We start from the raw sequence: 19,997 nt of genomic DNA, 5'->3' as shown, positions 1-19,997 counted from the left end.
GACTAGAAATTTATCCTCCGAAATAAGCCATAAAGTGGCTCTCTGCATTCCACTTCAGTTCCAAAATTCAATCCTATTGAAGTGAATGAATCCACATTTCAAAAGTTAAGTACAGCACACAAACACTAATACAGAGAGACCTAAAAATTTGTTTGACTAACTCTGGAAAAAAAAGTTGAGCTGTTGGAAACACAGTCAAATTCCAATAATCCAGCATTCGATTGTTCAGAGATCCTGATGGTTCAGTATGTGGCTCACTCATTTGTCCAGAATGTGAGCTGGATGTCTGGCATGTGGCCGGGATTTGGGTTCCAGACTGTAGGCAGTGTGTGCGGCCCGAGCCTGACTTGGGGTCCAGAGTAACAGGGTCAGGAATGTGGGTCAGTTTGTGGTTGGGTGCCAGGGTCCTGAGTGCTTGTATATTTCCCACTCCCTTTAAACTCACCGAATTTGCTGTAAGATGTATTATACTACCATGTAACATGTGAAAAAAAGTGTGTTTGGTATTAACAGGCATAACATCCAATAGCCCAGGTCTGGTACAACCTAAGTAACCAGTGTGACACATCATCAGAGCTTTCCTTTATGTTCAAGGTCTGCACACATTTCTGAGTGTCATAGTGCCCAAGCAAGAAATTCAATTCTGATACTTCAGCATGATTTTCTGCCACCTTGGCATTGCTTTTTCAGTGTGAATCTCCTCAACAACACCCAAAATGTGTCTTCAGTAAGATTTACAATTTCATAGGTGTGAAAAATGATAGTCATTAGTTACTCAAAGATGACTCTCTGTCCTCACTGAGATTTGTGATCTTCTGCAACCCAAATGCAGCCTCACATGTTTGAACTGCTTTGCCAGTGGTCAAGGCCAGCTTCCCAGCTTCAGGATCACTTAGGAAGCTGACTATTGCCACATCTCACAGTATGCTGTTCGCTGCTGCATTAGGGGAGTCTCACAGACTCCATAGTCAAGGAAAGAAGGCTTCATCTTGTTTGCCTTCAGCCCACAGGAGCAGGTTCAATTGCTTGTGTTGAACGGTTCTCCGAAGTGCAAGCATTCAGAGACTGCCGTCATGACCTTACCAACAACTTCCATTCAGAAGCACTTGACTGTAGACCTGGAGGATGTCTGTGGCCCTCTTGCAACAAGGACATGTCTCCTACAGGGAATGGTCTTCACCAACCTGTCCACTACTCTGAGCTCCAGGAGCACTCTCCCACCCCCTCCCCTCATTGCAGCATCAATTCATTTAGTCATATCGCTCCCTAATGGCTGGAAGAATGTTACTTGCATTAGGGCATGGCCCTTTAAGACTCAGCTTCAGAGCTTGCATTTGCTAGGCTAAGTTCCGATAACTGCAAGAAATTGTAATGCATCAAGACACAATGCCATGCTGAAAGAGACAATGTCAGTTTCAGTGTGACATTATGATAGCAAACTTGACAATGCAGTTCCACGAACCTTAGAAACAAAGTTCTCAATCTTTCACAAAACAATGCTAGCGTGACCAACAATGATGTTTTAATCCCACTAAAAGGCAATAATGCGATTTCTAGCCCAGTGAGTTTAGTACTTCTAACTGGAGATGAATTTCTAGGCAAGAATGTCTTACTTTCCTTAATTAGTCCTTTATTGTCTGGCAATTCTGTGCTTCTTAACCCCGCACTACTGGCCCAAAATAAAAAGCCCTGAATTGATTGAACCTATATTTTATTTAAGCATCACATTCAGCAAATAGGTACCGTAATATGAATGAAACAGCACTACTGCCCTTGAGACTAACTACAATAGCTGCATTGCAGTGGTAGAGACAGAGAAAGCAAATATTAACGTTGCCATTGTTGAAGTATACCACTATATTCTGAACATATGCTAATTAGCTTTGAGTTTCCATTTGAAGGCTAGTGTGTTCTTATTGCAGTTTGACTCAGTTGTTTGCACTCTTTCCAATGGGCCAGCTGATTTTGGGGTTTAAAGTCATTAAAAGTCATTGGTAATTGAGCTCAGAATCTCAGCTGGCAATGCTGAGGAGGCCCTGCAAAAGTAGATGTTGCTTCTTTCCAAAAAATCCCTGCATTTATAAAGGTCTTTCATAATTTCACGTCATCTCGAAGTTTCTTTCTGTCAGTGCAGTTATCTTCTGAGGTTAGTCATTGTTATAATCGAGAAAAAGGTGGCAGCCAATTTGCACACAGCAAGCTCTCTCTCACATCAATGTGATAATGCCCAAATTATCTCTTTATTGTGGTATTGACTGAAGGTTAAATATACACCAGTACACCAGGGGAAGCTGCCCCTGCTGTTCTAAATAGAGCCACATGATCTATTTCACACGGAGCCACAAGAGACTGCAGAGATTGGGATCTGGAGCAAAAAAACAAACTGCTGGTGGAACTCAGCGGATTGAGCAGCATCAGTGAGGCAAAGGGATAGTTGACTAGTTGACGTTTTGGCGGGAGGAGTGGGAAGGGGGTGGGGTCAGAAAGAAGGGCGTGTGCGAGAGGACCTGAGTGGATTAGGAGGAGAGAGAAAGGAACATAGGGAGTGCAGATTACCTCCTCTACATTGGTGAGACCAAGCACAGACTGGGCAACTGCTTTGCTGAGCACCTGCACTCCATCTGCAATGGCCATCCTGAACTCCCAGTTGCATGCCGCTTCAACTCCCCTTCCCACTCCCACACCAACCTATCTGTCCTCGGCTTCCTCCACTGCCAGGGTGAAGCCAAACTGGAGGAACAACACATATTCTGCCTGGGTAGTCTACAACCCAATGATATGAATAGTGAATTTTCCAATTTCAGATAACCCACACCCCCTCTCTTCCCTTCTCTCTCCTGATCTCGCACATCTCTTCCTTTCCAAACTCCTCCTTCCCCCCCCCTCCCCCCCACCCCCCCAGCCCACAGTTACCTAATATCTTTCCCCTCTCCCACCTGGTCTGCCCATCACCCAAACACTCCATAAACTCAGTCCCCTATCCCCTCTCCTCCCTGCACTGTTCCCCTTTTACTGAGCATGCCTCCCTTAGTTGGTTCCATTCACCACCATCCTTTCTTATCAGATTCCATAACCTGCAGCCCTTTGTCGTCTCCACTATCACCTCCCAGCCTCTGTTCCTATCTCCACCACTCCCTCCCCCCGCTGGCTCCATCTGCCCATCAACCCCTCCACACCTGGATCCACCTATCCCTTGCCAGCTCCTGCCTCACCCCTCCCCCTCACCTCTGTATACTGGCTACCTCCCCTTTACACCCTCTGTCCTGATGAAGGGTCTTGACTCAAGACGTCAAACATCCCACTACCTCCACAGATGTTGTTTGACCCATTGAGTTCCTCCAGCAGTTTGTTGTTTGATCTATTACACATACCTGAATGTGGAAACCAGGATCTCAAATTAACATTCCATCTAAAGGTCGGTACCTTCATTGGTGAAGCATTCTCTCCACATTGCACTGGTGTGTCAACCTGGATTTTGTTACTTTAAACTTTAGAGTGGATCATGAACCCACTAACACCAGCGATGAGAATGTCAACACTCAGCCACCACTGACATTAATGAAAGAGTAAATGGACTCCTTATCTGCTCTTGTGAAAACCCTCATTGCAATTATGATGAAAAGCAGGAATTCATTCAATGCACTGACCAGGCCATCAAAGCAAATTAACTAGCCTTTTATCTCAATAGCGCCATTGTGCACAAATGCATTGCTGTCTTTGCCAGCACATCTGAACTGATGCGAATCACCCTGGGACATTCAAGGAATGAAAAGACATATGGGATTTCAAAACCTTAATGCTTTTCAGCATCAATACATTCAACGAAAATAATTTGGTAACTAATATTGTTTCTTTTTATGTATTTAAACATTTTAATGTTTATTATTGTTTCTAAATGCTCATAGAACATTATCGGACATCCTTGTAGTTATTTGGTAGGTGTATTGGGTATCCACAGTTTTTTGTTATCTGCAAGAAGTCTGTGCTCCTATGCTTTGCGGATATCGAGAATTTAATGCATACAAAATTAGTAAGGTACAACATTCAGTTGATCCACACCATGAAATTCACCTTGCTGGATAGACAGGGGCCACAGTATCAGTAATCTCGTTATATTAAACTACTTCAATAATAATGAATGCAACACTTCTCTTCAAAATAAGCAAGCATTGTATCAGCTTCCCTATAAACAGACAACAAGGAATAGTCAATGGGGAAATACAAGGGGTCATTACCAAATATAAAAGTTAAAACAAAATTATATAGATTTTGTCCATCTCCACTAAAACACACTCAAATAATCAGTATCAAGTAACAGTATTAAAATTAGTGTCATCAAACATACCTGGTCTGGCGTAGGGGGATGGGCAAGGAGATGCACAAAAAAGGGTCGAATGTGTTGCTCTGTTTAAGGCAGTGAGGGCAGGTTAAAGATGACCTAATGGAGAGAAAAAGCCAACAAGTTAATAGAAAAGTTAAGTGCTCAGAATATACATGACATGAAATGTGACAGTTTTTAACCATCTTGCAGAATCATAATTACACTATATCGATTTATACATACTCATCAACAACATGAATTAACAAGCACATATTTTACCTTGGTAATCCGTTGAAGAACGAAAATAAGGTGGTTGTACTGTATCCAAATATAGCTGAAGCAAATCAGGGGTAAATACTATTGATGAAGGGAGTTAGGTATCTTTGGAGACACATATACAAATTATACAAATACAAATTCCCAACTGGTTAGCTATTGGCCCTTCTCTCAATATGATTATTTTGGAAGCATCTCATTTAGTCATCATCTCTACCCCTGATGCCAGTGATCTGCCTCGACTTGTGGACATCTGGCCATAATCAGTTTAGCAATCTAACACCAGACCTGGCCGAACCACATCAAGCACTGTCTGGCCCTAAGTATTTAATGCAAAACTGCCTGCTATTCCAGATCATCTTGAAGGGATAAGGTAAGCCCTAGCTTCTTTGCTTCATGAACAATGACTCTTAAACCACTCTTCTCAATAACTTCATCGGTTAATGCCATTTAAATATATCCTCAGAATGGATTTATATGGAACATAAACAATTTGAACCTTTTCTGCAGATAGTAAAAGCTAATTACATTGTGTTCTGTACATAACTCTTTGTAAGTAAAAGCTCAAGTAGACTGTGAAGTAAATGAGTTACCAGATCTTTATGGTTTATTGCTATGCAAGTAGAGGTGTATATACTTGAAAAGGAGAAAGGATGATTGTGGAAAAAGAGTAAAGAGAGAAAATTTTGATAGCTACGTCAAAGACCCAACACAAATAGAATGGGCCAAATGGTGTCTGTAGTACCATTCTATTTCAAGTGGGTTCCTAATATGACTCTGTGAGATGATGATCATCCAAATGGAATGTACTTTGCCAACATGCATCACTCAGATGCAGACTATTTCCTTAGAAAAGGAGATTTTGACACACAAGTTCCCACTTATTAATCCTAGTTTAGGTTCTATTTTTAATTAGGTCTTGTAGGAATCTTTAAGATGTAAATCTCCTATGGATTATGTGTGCTTGTCTGGAAAATCAATAAGTGCTTCTCCAACAGCACTCCAAACATACTCATTTTGACTTTTGTCTAATTTATTGATTAACCTCTTTGAAGTGCTTTTGGATATATTAAAGACTGTATATTGATGAATGCAATTATTGGTCAATTTGTTGAAGTGGTTCCATCTGCGACGGACAAACCCATTAAGAAGTAGTTTGATGCAAGTCTCATCAGACCTCCTCTGTACATTTAAGCCTACAGCTTGTTCAGAGTGTAAACAGTAGATCAACAGATCTATATATTCATTCCATTTTCTTCACAATGGTCACATTTTTAATACACCAACAGTAAATTTGTGATTCAATTTAATGGATTATTTTGAGTGCCCCAACCCAAAGCTTTTAAGAACTTAAAGGAGCACTTGAATTCCTAGGAAATTTGGCTATACGTAATGCATTCACCATCTCTAAAAGCATTACAGTGCAGAAGATCTGGATGAGGTGCTGAAAAATCTAAACCTCATTACAAATATGTCAGTTTTCTTAACAGTCTTGAGGCCTGCAGTTAGATTATAATGGTACATTAAGGCATGTCACAATTAATGACACATGCCTCTTTATAGCCAATTCTCAAGTGGGTTGTTCAGGAAATCTTGTTGAGTCATGTTTTGCACAAAGTGGTTCATATAATCTTTACTGTCATAACATCATTTCGCTGTGGTGTTCTGAAAAGAAACAGCATAAAGCAAGAAATAATTATACTACAAGTGATAAAACATTTCTCCAAAATAGAATATAAAATTTGATATATTTTATCAATATAATAAAGGCAATAATAAAGCATAGTCACGTAGCATTCAATGATTGATGTACACTCTGATTTGTCTGTGCTGAAAATAAAAGCAGCAGATTTGTCACAGCTGTACAAACTGTTCCCAAAAACTAAAAGCTACAGTTTGGCATACATACAATTAAGTTCCTTGTGCTGGATGTGTACATCTAATGCAAGGATCCAATGGTGGTCAATGTGAAGAATAAGAACGTGGAGGATGTGGGGAACAGGAGTTGCAGGTAGGGGGAGTCAATATAAGTGGAATGTACAACAATTGATTTTTCTGCAACACAAGGTAAGTCATGTTGATATGCTGAACAGTTCAATCTGTTCATGTCAAAATACCAGCATTAAATCAGGAGACCCAGTTGCCAATATCTCTTGGCAAGTTTGTATGCATCTTTGCTTTAGGAGCTGCAAGTCAATTGGAAGTGATGGCTCTGCAAATGAGTAAAAAAGGTCTACATACCACACAATAGCATACAATAGGTCAACAGAGATCTAGAGGAATACATACTCATTTTTTTCCTGTCATCTCGGTAGAGTTTTTAATGTCAAATACAAAATTGCATAGCATACCTTATTTGTAAAACAATTTGGTTTGCAATTGAAAATACGGGAATGACATTAGTTTGGGTCTGAAACCTAAGCTTTTATCCAAAATCCAAATTACTCAAATTGCAAGGCTAGAAATTGGCTCCATTATAGCAAATTATACGTAGGGAAAAGGTTTCGAACAGAAATTCATTAGGAGGCTGGTAATGACAGAAAGCAACATTGCAGAAAGCAATTTTTTTTACTGCAGTTCGCTTAGATTTGTGTTTTTGTAATTACCACTATAAAACATAATTTAAAATATTCAATTTAAAATCTATTTTAAGGTTACTCAGCACAAATTCAATTGACAAATCAAAACAGCAAAGCAGTTTAGTAGACACATAATTATTAATTCTCCCAAAATGGAATAATTAAGGTAAATTTGAAATCTAAATTGTTCACTCCAAATTTGTCAAGTAATATTTCCCTTCATAAAACTGCAGTATTCATTAAAGTTTAATGCTTTAGCTGTATGGCAGCAAATGCTCCAATCACCATAACTGATGTTGTACTGGTTCACAAATCAGGTCAATTCAATCTTTGTCCACTAATTTTGCATTCAGGTTTTTAATATCGGACTAGAAGCATTAAAAATATTGTATTCGAAGTAATTTTCAAGCAAATGGAAGAGATAGATTCACGGCCACAAGTTTACACATTTAGAACAGTCACTCTGACTGAATACTTCATTATTGTTAATTTGGACAGTTAGCTTCATTTTACACTAATTGTCACCATGAGGCAGTCAAATAAATTTCCAATTCCACATAGCTGTAAAAAGAATGGCAATGAGGTTCTACCAAACAAGAGTTCATGGACTCCCTCTTCCGTCTCATTATATTAAGGTGCCTTTACATGACAGGAATATAACAGATGAGTTGTACAAGTCTCCTGCAGTTAACTGCACCCTAAATCTAACTTCATTATTAAATATTTTAGGACCCAAATTTCTGAAAGCCAGCTCTAGGTATTTCTGCTGTCAAATTCAGTTTCATCAAAGTGCTGGAAGGCAAGCAGACTCAAAATCCGACAAATGGAATTGGATTTAACAGCGTAAATGCAGAACCAGCCTGAGGGCATTAGGTTGCTGGAATCTAAACCTCTCAGTACTGTACAGAACAATATTATGGAAGTTTACTTTCATGCTGAAACTGAGTTTTGCTTCCACCTGCCTATTGTAAGGAATTCTCAGACTAATTTACAGCTCTGAGACTGATCCCATGGAGTAAAGAATGATTCACTGACAACACCTACAAATCATCATGATGCAAGAGTGGATTTTTCACAGTAGATCCTTAATTCCAAACAGTGAATACAAATGAATCCTCATTCCTCGCTTTTGTCAAACAGCACATAACTGCATTTTTCCATTCCTGGGTGAATTCTGGGATCAACACATTTGCAGTTTTGCTCTACCAACTGTTGCTCCCATGTTCTGTAATCTTGATTATTTTCTCACATCAGTTCAGTCCCTTTCCACGGGTACTGCTCACAACTTGTATTCCCTCTTAGGAATTCACTGTCTATTCATTTTCATTCCAAATCCTTCCTCTGAAAATTATGCTGACCATTAATGATTACCAATTTCTTCCATAGAATGGTGACAACACAATAAACTGAAGAGGTTACTCAACTGACACTACCAACTTCTGAAAATGTTTAAAACTGACAGTGGGTTGGACCAGGAAACAGAATGCTGTGCACCCTACAAACATTATTAATGGTTTAAGTTGAAGCAATTCAGATGTAAATATTGGGACAGCTAAATAAAGTTTTCCAGATAATTTATAAAGCTCAGATCTTTACTGTTTAAGTTACGTACTTTGAGAGTGGCAGTGTAATACTTTTCCCAAGTCAAAGGATAATTCATGTAAACAGAATACCCAAAAGGTAAAGGCCAATTTCTCCCTCAAACAACAATATTATCAATATTCAGAGGATTCTTGTATCTAGTTACTCAATCAGTATTCAAAGCAAAACATTCTTCTGACTTACATACTTAAACACATTATCACCAATAAATCCATCTCCTCTAAAACGATTTTCTAAAAAAGATCCTGCTGAAAAGCAACTAAGCTTGAGCTGCCTTGTTATTACCCCTCTGTACAGAAACTAATCCCTTATTTCTGAAAGCAGAATAGCATTGATAATGACCAGCAAGACCTCCAAGATCTATTCAATCAGAATTTGATTAATGAGCAAGTGAGGCAACAGGAAGTTAACTAAACTGATCAGGGTGGAAAAACTAATTACGTGAGGAATTTTTATTTTAGACAGGCAGTAATACTTCAGAAATATTCTTCCTTGTACAAGGCACAAGCAGTGTTTATTCCCCTCAGAGCCCTATACAAAATACAGCTGTGGGGAATTGATGGCAAAGCAAAATAGTTTCATGTCATGGGACTGTTGTACGCAGAATCTTAGGAACAATCATCTATATCACTGCCATTATTGCAAAACAAGTTGTGTGGGGTTGGCCCAAATCCAGCCCCCCCCAACCAAATAAGGAATTTCTTTGATCTGTGAAATTTTTTGAGACTAATATTACTTTTCTTTATCAAGTTTAAATCCAAAGCTTTTTATTTTCTTGTTGGCTTTCTCCAGTTACACCTGCATGCACCTGTATTAAAAATATCCTGCATGAGCAGTTTTATCTATGTTGTAACTCCAGTTGGCACTGTATTCTCCCTCCACACCCACACTGCTTAAGCAATAACACACAAAGCGCTGGAGGAACTCAGCGGGTCAGGCAGCGTCTATGGAGAGAAATGGATAGTCAACATATTGGGTCAAGACCCTTCATCTGGACTGCCAGAGGGGGAGCAAATGCTTAAGCAATATCTTTGTCAATTTATTTAATCTCACTGGAAAGAGTAATCTTTTTCAGTACTAATTCTCAATGTCAGCAGCCCAGGCACATACCCCAGTGAGTCATGGAATTCCCAAACAGAGCTTACAAGGCAATAACAGGCCTAACGGCCCAACCAGTCTGCATTGCTGATTATCCAACTTGGTTGGTTTGGTTTATTATTATTGTCACATGTACCGAGGTACAGTGAAAAACTTGTCTTGCATACTGCTCATACAGATCAACTCATCATACAGTGCATTGAGGTAGTACAAAGTAAAACAATACAGAATGGTGCAGTCCCGGTTTTGTGTGCCTGTCATACTCTCAGATCATCTTAGTTATCCATCAACCAGTTGAGAAAAACTGTCCCTAAAATGGCATCAATTTAAGGATAGATTATGTGATTGGCTGAAGGAACAGGTCATAGGTTATACAATTCAAACTTCAAACTGGAATTCACTGCCTCTCACTACTGTGTGAAAAGCTTCTTCTATTTGTTTATCTTGAGTGAGAATCCTTGTGTGGATCAGTTCAGCCTGCAGTTTTATTTAATTCTCCTTCAGTCCTAAAACCCTCCAGAATACCTGTGGTCTTCCAGTTCTAACCTCTTGATCAAACCCAAATTTATTTCCTGCATGATTGACAGCAGTGGCTTCAGTAGCTAAGGCACAAATCTTTCAAATTCCCAATATAAGTCTCTGTCTCTCTTTAAATATTCTTCAAAATCTCTCTCCTTGACAAAGCATTTGGTCACCTGCATTATCTTCTAAACTAGCTCAGTTTTATTGTGAAGTGTCTTGACATGTTCTGCCACATAAAAGATCCTGCTGCAAAGCAACTGTAAATACAAAGCAAATTGTTATTTGTGCCTCACGAGCTTGACTGAATTCTTTGAGGATGCAACAAAGTACATTGATGAAGGTCGAGCAGTGGATGTGGTGTACATGGACTTTAGTAAGGTGTTTGATAAGGTTCCTAATGGGAGGTTCGTTCAGAAAGTCAGGATGCATGGGGTCCAGGGAAACTTGGCTGTGTGGATTCAGAAGTGGCTCACCCATAGAAGACAGAGGGTGGCTGTAGATGGAGCATATTCTGACTGGAGGTCAGTGACCAGTGGTGTTCCACAGGGATCTGTTCTTCAACCCCTGCTCTTTGTGATTTTTATAAATGACTTGGATGAGGATGTGGAAGGGTGGGTTAGTAATTTTGCAGATGACACAAAGGTTCGTTGTGTTGTGGATGGTGTAGAAGGTTGCTGTAGGTTACAACAGGATATTGATAGGGCTGAGAAGTGGCAGATGGAGTTCAACCCGGATAAGTGTGAAGTGATGCACTTTGGAAGATCAAATCTGAAGGCAGAATACAAGGTTAATGGCAGGACTCTTAGCAGTGTGGAGGAACAAGAGGGATCTTGGGGTCCACATCCATAGATCCCTCAAGGTTGCCACGCAGGTTGATAGAGTTGTTAAGAAGGCGTATGGTGTGTTGGCCTTGATTAGTTGTGGTATTGAGTTCAAGAGCTGCAAAGGAATGTTACAGCTCTAGAAAACTCTGGTTAGACCACACTTGGAGTATTGTGTTCAGTTCTGGTTACCTCATTATAGGAAGGATGTGGAAGCTTTAGAGAGGGTGCAGAGGAGATTTACCAGGATGCTGCCTGGATTGGAGAGCATGTACTATGAGGTTCTGTTGAGCAATCTAGGGCTTTTCTCTTTGGAGCAAAAGAGGATGAGAGGTGACTTGACAGAGGTGTACAAGATGATAAGAGGCATAGATCGAGTGGACAGCCAGAGACTTTTTCCCCAGGGCAAACATGGCTAACATAAGGGGGCAAAATTTTAAGGTGATTGGTGGAAGTTACAAGGAGGATGTCAGAAGTAAGTTTTTTTTTTACACAGGGAGTGGTGGGCGTGTGGAACACACTGCCGGCAGAGGTGGTGGAGGCGGATACATTAGGGACATTTAAGAGACTCTTAGAAAGGCTCAATACAAGAGGGCAAGGCTTTAAAGTAATGGGTGGGAAGTTCAAGGGAGATATCAGAGGAAGGTTTTTTTACCCAGAGAATGGTTGGGGCATGGAATGCGCTGCCTGGGGTGGTGGTGGAGGCAGGTACATTGGTCAAATTCAAGAGATTGCTAGATTAACATATGGAGGAATTTAAAATAGAGGGATATGTGGGATGAAGGGGTTAGATAGTCTTAGGTGAGGTTTAAAGGTCGGCACAACATTGTGGGCCGAAGGGCCTGTATTGTGCTGTACTGTTCTATGATTCTATAGGCACATGAATGATAGAAAAATGGAGGGCTATGTGGGAGGGAAGGGTTAGATAGATCTTAGAGCAGGATAAAATGTCGGCACAACATCGTGGGCTGAAGGGCCTGTACAGTGCTGTAATTTTCTTTGATCTATGTTCTACTTCCATTAATGACTTAGTCAACAGAACAGTAGTGCTTCCTGTGCATCTTCACCTGATTATGGTTACAACACAGTCCAGATTTGGAGTTTGTTGTCCATTAGTTTGCAGCTCTGACCAATTAGAAGAGTTCAACCCAGACATCCTGTGATCTGTGTAAACTATTAACCACCCTTCCACCTTCCTATAGCATTCAATAGCCACCAGTTTCTCCTCAGTGCTTTCTTTACAGAGAAGATATAATACAAAGTGGCACATCAGCTATGGGATGAATGTTCCAATACATTAGTTTGTTGAAATTTAATGTTGCAGATCAATAGTTGACTGAGTAACAGACACTTCACAGAATAGCAAACACACTGTGAACTCTCAATGTAACTGAAGTACATCAGTTGTAGCCTTTATTTCATTGAGATTGATAGCACACTGCTTGACAGACATTGCAGAGAACAAACAGATTTACCAAGTCATTAAAATAGATTGTTTAATCTTAATGCAGTTTAATTAATCAACACAAGTGTTCAAGCGTTCATTGAATTTCATTCACTGAAATTTAAAGCATATGACTGGTAGATTGTCAACTAATTTCATTTCCCCTGAGATGTTACAATTAACGACTAAATCTCTTGCACTACCAGTGGCCAGCAGCCAGCGTCCATGCATTCTCAGGGTGATTAATTATCATGTGAAGCTCAGCCTGCCTCTTCATTTATGTCCCATTCATTAGTAAATCCTTCACTAAAACTGATTTTAAAAGGTGCAAACGACTACTAAAGCCTTAAACTACTCAACTGCAAAAAAAAAGTAAGGCAATAATTTCAAAACTGAAACACACTGGAATGTACATTCCATTTAGAAGTCACATTACATTGATTGTACAGGTGACAACTCAAGGGGCAAACTGCTTGGGAGATGATTGGGTAATTCCACCATCAATCAAGCTTGGCGACTGAGATTACTTTTTTGTACACAATTTATAAGCAACTATCCTTTGCTTTCTGCATTTTTCCTGGAGAAATTACCATGCTTCGACTGAGCAAAGTTGCTGTAGTTTCTTTCCTCAACTCCCTAAACAGACAAACTAAAAAAATGACTTGGCTCAGGGGGGAGTGAATGTCATTGACAATACCGGCATTTCAGAGACACAAAATGCGGGCATCTGGAAGATGCAGATGCGGTAATCTGGAGCAACACATGTAATATAATAAATTCCGTGTTCATTGTCCCTGAACTGAGAACACAGTTTAGGGCCTGGAGGAAGACGAGGGAGAAAGGAAGAATGTCCTTTCTAAAGGAAGGTCATCAGTGAACCAGAAGGGATTTTATGATGATCATACAGTTTTGTGGTTACCATTACTGAGATTAGCCCCATGTTTAAATTGTAGATTTACTTGTTTACTTGTATTGAAATTCCCAGCTGCCATAATGGGATTCAAACCCATTTATCTGGATCAATGGTCAAGAACAGTAGTTGCAATATTGCCACCCTAGGCAAGATCGAATGGGCAGGAAGACATTTTGGCACAAACTGACCAATTTACAGGACAAGGTAGCACATACACCTTATTTGCAAGGGCCAAAATGGAAGAGGAATGCTGCCTTCATGAAATGGACTTTGCCATCAAAAATAAGTTTGTCTGGCATCTTAGCAGAAATTAATAAATGCCTTTAAGACCCTTCAGCTCACTCTACACAGAATAAACACATTATAGTCATCAGCGCACATGCCCAAACTCTGGAATCTATGGATGAGGCCAAGGTAGACTTTTACTCTGACCTTAGAAAAACCTCAAAGGGAGATATACTGACCTTCCTGGGTGTCAGGGTGGGAAGGGACACAACCTCTGACAAGGTGTAATTGGCAAGGAGGAATAGTGAGGTCTAACTTCAGTGGGTTCCTTCTCCTGACAAAGTGATTAGATTGCAGTCTCATCTCATCCAGCAGCCTATTTTGTCAGAGAGATAAACAGAAAACCTCATGGCAAATACCCCTGGTCCAGGCACAGATGTCTGTTAAATTATTTCATCACCCAGAGAGAAAGATTACAAAGATACATGTAACGTGACAGGTACCAAAGACTGCTGGGTGGATCATTCAACATCTGCAAGATAGAAGGTCCTTGACCAACCTGCCCCCACTGTGCAATACCACCTTCAGACAAAAAAACATGCCAAAACCCTGAAAGATGTGAACTATTTCCTTTATCTCAGAAGCGACCTCAGTGGATAATATCAGTGATGAAATTTACCATCGTCTAGATGGTAAATGCACCAGGACAGATTCTGGTCAACTGAGCTGAAAGAGTGCTTGAAGACCAAGGCCTCATATCTGACACAAATCTCAAGGTCAAGTAGGCAGCAGTGATTCCTGCTCCCCACCTCCCACCCCCACTGCTTCCGAGACGTGCAGCAGGCACCAGGAAGATGGCACAAATGCCATCTCTCCAAAAGACTCCAAATCCACAAGAATTTTAAGCAAACAACATCATCATCTTCTCCCAGGCCAACATTTCCAGCATTGAAGCCCCAGTTACACTCAGATTGTTCCGCTAGCAATTTTCCAGCCATCTCAAACTCTAGAATCCAGCTGCTGGAACACAGTCTTGAGAAATACTCCAGCAGTTATGCTGGATAATCTGACCATTAAACCTGTGCCAGCCCAGGGCTGCAGCAGGACCAGTGAGCCCTTTGGAAGGTGTGGAATAGCTGAGTGAGAGAAGGCTAAATGTGACATAATTTACATTTTCTTGAAGTATTTGAAGTTGCTTTAATGTTTTAATTGTTCAAAATTGTTTACAAGCGTATTTTTCTTCTAAATTGTAGTTGTTTAATAATTGTTTTCTAATAGTTTTTGAATGTTTCTAAATGGCTGGAATATTCACAAACATTCTTGAGGTATTAACAGCTGGCAATGTTTAGTGGACTAGCTTTGCCACCTGTCAAAATTTTTTCATTCCTCTGCTTTCCCTTTCACCCCATTTGATAGAATTGCTTCACACAAGGCCCTGACACTCTGCAGGACCTCAACATTTTGGATCAGCAAGTTAACAACAGGAATCTGTGGAAGATAAATCCATGCTCAGGTACAGTACGTATGTCTGTGATAAGTAAGGGCATCTTACACCTCACAAGATCACAAGACAGAGGAACAGAAGTAGGCGATTCGGCCCATCGAGTCTGCTCCATGAGCTACACTAACACTATTCCTATCTAGCCCCAACTTCTGGCCTTGTCCCCAATATCTCTTGATACCTTGACTAATTAGATACCTATCTATCTCCTCCTTAAATGCCCTCAATGACTGGGCCTCCACAGCTGTATGTGGCAAAGAATTCCACAATCTCACCACCCTCTGGCTAAAGAAATTTCTCCTCATTTCTGTTTTAAACCGGTACCTTCTAATTCTAAGATTGTGCCCTCTGGTCCTGGACTCACCCACCAAGAGAAACAGCTTAGCCACATCTACTCTGTCCAGTCCTTTCAACATTCTAAATGTTTCTATGAGGTCCCCTCTCATTCTTCTGTACTCCAGTGAGTACAGTCCAAGAGCCGACAAATGCTTATCGTACCTAAGTCCTTTCATTCCGGGAATCATCCTCGTAAATCTCCTCTGAACCCTCTCCAACATCAGTACATCTTCCAAAGATATGGGGCCCCCAAAGATGATGTTGGCAGTTAGGACCTGGCATGCAGTACATTTCATTAATAGCTTTCAAAAAGACTTGGACAAAGACTTATGAAAAACTTGCAAATGGGACAAATTGAAATGCCTTTTGCTTCAAAAGCCTAAATGGCCTCCTTCTGTGACACACTAACATAAACATAAAAAATAAGATAAGGCCATTTGCCCCTTTGGACCTGCTCTGCTATTTGATAAGATTAAGGCAGATCTTCTACCTCACTGCAAGTTTCCCACATTAACCCATATCCTTTTAATTCTTTTTGTAAATACATTTACAGTATTTATAAACCTATCAATCTATCTTGAAATATATTCAGCAATTGAGTCTTCACCACCTCTGGTGAATTCCAAAGAATCATAATTTTCTGGTTGAAGAAATTTCGTCTCATCTGTGTCCCAATGAGAGACTGTAACCCTTTTTTCTAAATTCCTTAGCCTGAGGAAACATCTTCCTTGCAAGCAGCCTGGCGAGTCTTGAAAGAGTTCCAATGAGATCACCCCTCATTCTTCTAAATGCTAGAGAATATTGGCCTAGTCTACTCAATCTGTCTGTCATACAACAACTCCCCCCTCCACACCACTCGCCCACCGCCCCCATTCTCCACCCCCCTCCTCCCCACTCCCCCCCCCCAAGGAAATCAGTCAGGTGAACCTTTGCCACACTCCCTGTACTGCAAGTATATACTTCCTTAGGTAGGGAGACCAGACCTGCATGTTCTATTCCATACGTGGTCTCACCATGGGCCAATGTAATTGGAGTAAGATATCCTCGAGAGTTATTATATAATTCCATGATAGAATCAAGCTCATCAAAAACATCTTGGTGATCAAATAGTCAATCAACACTCATCAATACATTTAGGCACAAATATGGTAGCTGGGAGCACCTGGCACCAAATTCATCCAAAGGCCAAATCTGTGTCATCAGAATAGGGGAGGGAAGCAAATCTGGAATGGTTCCTACTGATGTTTGTGTGTGTGACAAGTAAAATTGCCCCCTGAACAAATATATGTAATGCCATTGACAGAAAAATGTGGCCTCTGGAAGATTAACCCATCTTTTATAAAGGCCAAGAAGGAAAATCTATCAGACAAAAATCACTAATCGTCGAAAAAAATGAATGTGTTGTTTTTATGTAAATTGCAACTTTTGCTAGTGTTGATATCAAGAGCAATTATAATTATTCCAGCACACTGATGTTTTGTGAAGGAAAATACTGCCCTAGCATTTGTGAATATATTAACTCCACTTCAATTTCTTCCCTGCAATATTCAAAATTCATATAAAGGACCTGAGTTCACTAATCTTGCCTGATGCAGTATTGAGTGAGTGCTTAGTTATTGGTAATCCTGTACCTCAGGCAAAAATAAATGCATTTGGAATAAAAAGCTGGTATCCACAATGATGACTTCAATGAGTTAAAAGTACATCTTGTTCACTAAGCTCCCTCAGGGAAGGAACTTTGCCATCCTTTGGCTTAAATGAGACTCCAGTCTCACCAATATGGTATTCTCTTAACAGTTCTCTGAAATGGCCCAATTGACCATTCAGTTCAAGGGACAATTAGAGAACGATAATAAATGCTGATCTTGCCATGAAAGAATAAAACAAAACTGCTTGCCTCTTTAGGTCAATATTAATAATACCCCAGCTACTTAACAGAACAGCTAACATTTCTCCCTCAGCAACCAGCATAACATAACTGAATTAATGGATGTTCACCTCATAACTGTTTGCCAAGAAAGTAAGTCAATTTTTAATCTTTCAACAATGTGTGAAAGCACACTCAATAAATGGAACTACTTTTTTCTGTCTATGTCATCATTACAGATGACTTCTCAACTTCTCTGTACCAAATTATTTGTTAAGATTCTGATTAGAATACAATAACAGACAGACAAGTATGTTTCTTTAAAACAAACTGCATGATTTTGCTTTTTTGAGTAATTTGCAATCTATCGAACTACAAAAAGGCAATGTGTAAGTCATCCCATTTTGGAAATAATTCTAATTAAACTGAAGAAATAAGTTTCATGATACAGTATTTAAATTTAAAGCAGAAATGTTGATGGATAAAATGGACTTCCTCTGCATCACCAGACAAGTTAAAGCTGGAACTCCAAGGAGATCCCTGATTTATTTTCTACTGCTTGAGCACCATACACCTTTCATCAGCCCCCTTCACCACCTGAACCCACATTATCAACAAATTGTCTCCATTTGTTGTATAAAGTCTGGATCCTCAAAGTAAAACCAAAAGGCAATTTTATACCACATTTAATCTCTGGTCAACGAATTACTTTAGCATCTAGCAGTCTTTATGGTTAATAACATTGATAGCAGAGTAATAAAATCTTCCATTATCCTGGAATCTTTCCGGAATCCAGCATCTTTCATGTTAAATTATTTCAAGGCACTTCACACTATTCATTTCTTTTAAACTATAATGACATTTATTTTGTAGAGAAATCTTCATCCATTCTTCAGTAACAATGAATGAGCACTTAATCTATATGTCGGGCATTAATTGAGAAAGAAACATTGGCCAGATCACAAGAGGTTGCCCCATTTTCTTTCAAACAATCCCTGCTTCTAGATCCACTGCAATTAACAAGCCCATCACCTCACTCAGCAAGCACCATCACCGCTTTGCCATTCAATGTCTCCAGGTCACCACCCTATCACAGCCATTCCCTTTGTTCTCTCCACACTACCTCCTTCTCCACAATATAACCAAGTTCGATTTCTAACTTTTCCTAGTTCTGATGAAAGGTCATTGACCTGAAAGGTTAACTGTTAGACTCTGCACAGACAATGCCTGGCCTGCTGAGTATTTCCACAATTTTCTGCCTATATTTCATAAAATATCATCAACGTTAATCAGAAAAGATATGCCAGGAGTTCAGTTTAATAAATCACCCAAGTGATAGGACATTCAGCACTTCCTCAGCAATGCACTGGAGTACCAAGGCAGATTATCTGATCAAACTCATAAGTTAACCAAGAAAGAACTGATGGATGGTTTCCACTGGATGCAACTCAGGCGAATCACATAATGAAGCTCTCTGAATGTTTCCCGTCAAATGATAAGCAAACATAGCTTGGAGACATTCCTCCTCCTTGGTTTCCTCTCATTGTGGCAAAATTCTTGTCACTTTGCCACCGTAGTGATGGGGACTAATTCATCCTTTGCTGTGCCACTGTACCTCAGTGCTCCTGTGTGTTATTTACTCCTCATTCTTTTGACAGAACAATTGTAAATTTATAGGTTGTACTGGTGGTTGCAGAGGCTGGAGCTATAAGTTAAAAGCTAGATGTTAAACACTACACAACATTTGAGAACCATAATTCCAGCTATGTTAGCTAATTCCTCATCTTTACTTTTGTACAACCTATTATCAAATGCTGAACATGCATGAAGCAAACTTCATTCAAAAGAGTTTAAGTAGAATTTTGAAGCATAACTTCTGATTTCCTTGTTTCAGTATAGAAACTATTTAGGACAAGACTTTCTCATCTAAACAAGCCTTCTTTTTAAACTGTCAGGTTTATTTGGGACAAATCCGTCCTTGGAGCCAGAGGCATCCTCCCACACAAAGTTCAGTAGGGACACAATTTTATATTATTGAACCTTAAAATTTTAGATGCATGCTCCAGCATACGAATAAAAATAGGTAATGCATCTCGAAAGATTTGCTTGTCTGATGAAGCATCAGGTTATTTGTATCCACATTACCAGCCTGGACATGAAATGGCAAACCAGGATTCATATGCATTTGTTCCTATTTCAAACTGCCTATTTTGTCCAGATCAGTTTAGAGCATTAGCCTTATACTTACTTCAAGTTAACTTGAGAAACTGTCAAACTGATTTAAACAACCACTTGGAATTTCATAGGTCCACATAATAATAGATTTTACTGATGCATTTAACATGTCTCAGTTTGCTCCTATCTTTTGTTGGTGGTGTTATGATTTTTACTTAAGAGGTTTCCTGCACTGACTGTAGATATTCTCAACCCTGCTTGATTGTTCTGATTTGCTGTCCCCTCCCCTCATATGAACAGACTCCATGTTTTTCTTC

At 39.8% G+C, this 19,997-nt stretch overlaps 1 protein-coding gene across 1 annotated transcript in view; it reads right to left on the bottom strand.

The window, feature by feature from the left end:
• The window catches only part of usp43a (ubiquitin specific peptidase 43a), a 338,744-nt gene that overhangs the window by 191,717 nt on the left and 127,030 nt on the right, over positions 1 to 19,997 (bottom strand). The window contains exon 4 of the mRNA XM_052033131.1: positions 4,346 to 4,438. Coding sequence (XP_051889091.1) covers positions 4,346 to 4,438 — 93 coding nt within the window. The remainder of the gene's footprint in view (positions 1 to 4,345; positions 4,439 to 19,997) is intronic.

The sequence above is a fragment of the Pristis pectinata genome, chromosome 18 (genome assembly GCF_009764475.1).
Source record: "Pristis pectinata isolate sPriPec2 chromosome 18, sPriPec2.1.pri, whole genome shotgun sequence".
In the NCBI taxonomy this organism is placed as follows: Eukaryota; Metazoa; Chordata; class Chondrichthyes; order Rhinopristiformes; family Pristidae; genus Pristis; species Pristis pectinata.
This window is presented reverse-complemented; position numbering and strand designations above follow the sequence as displayed.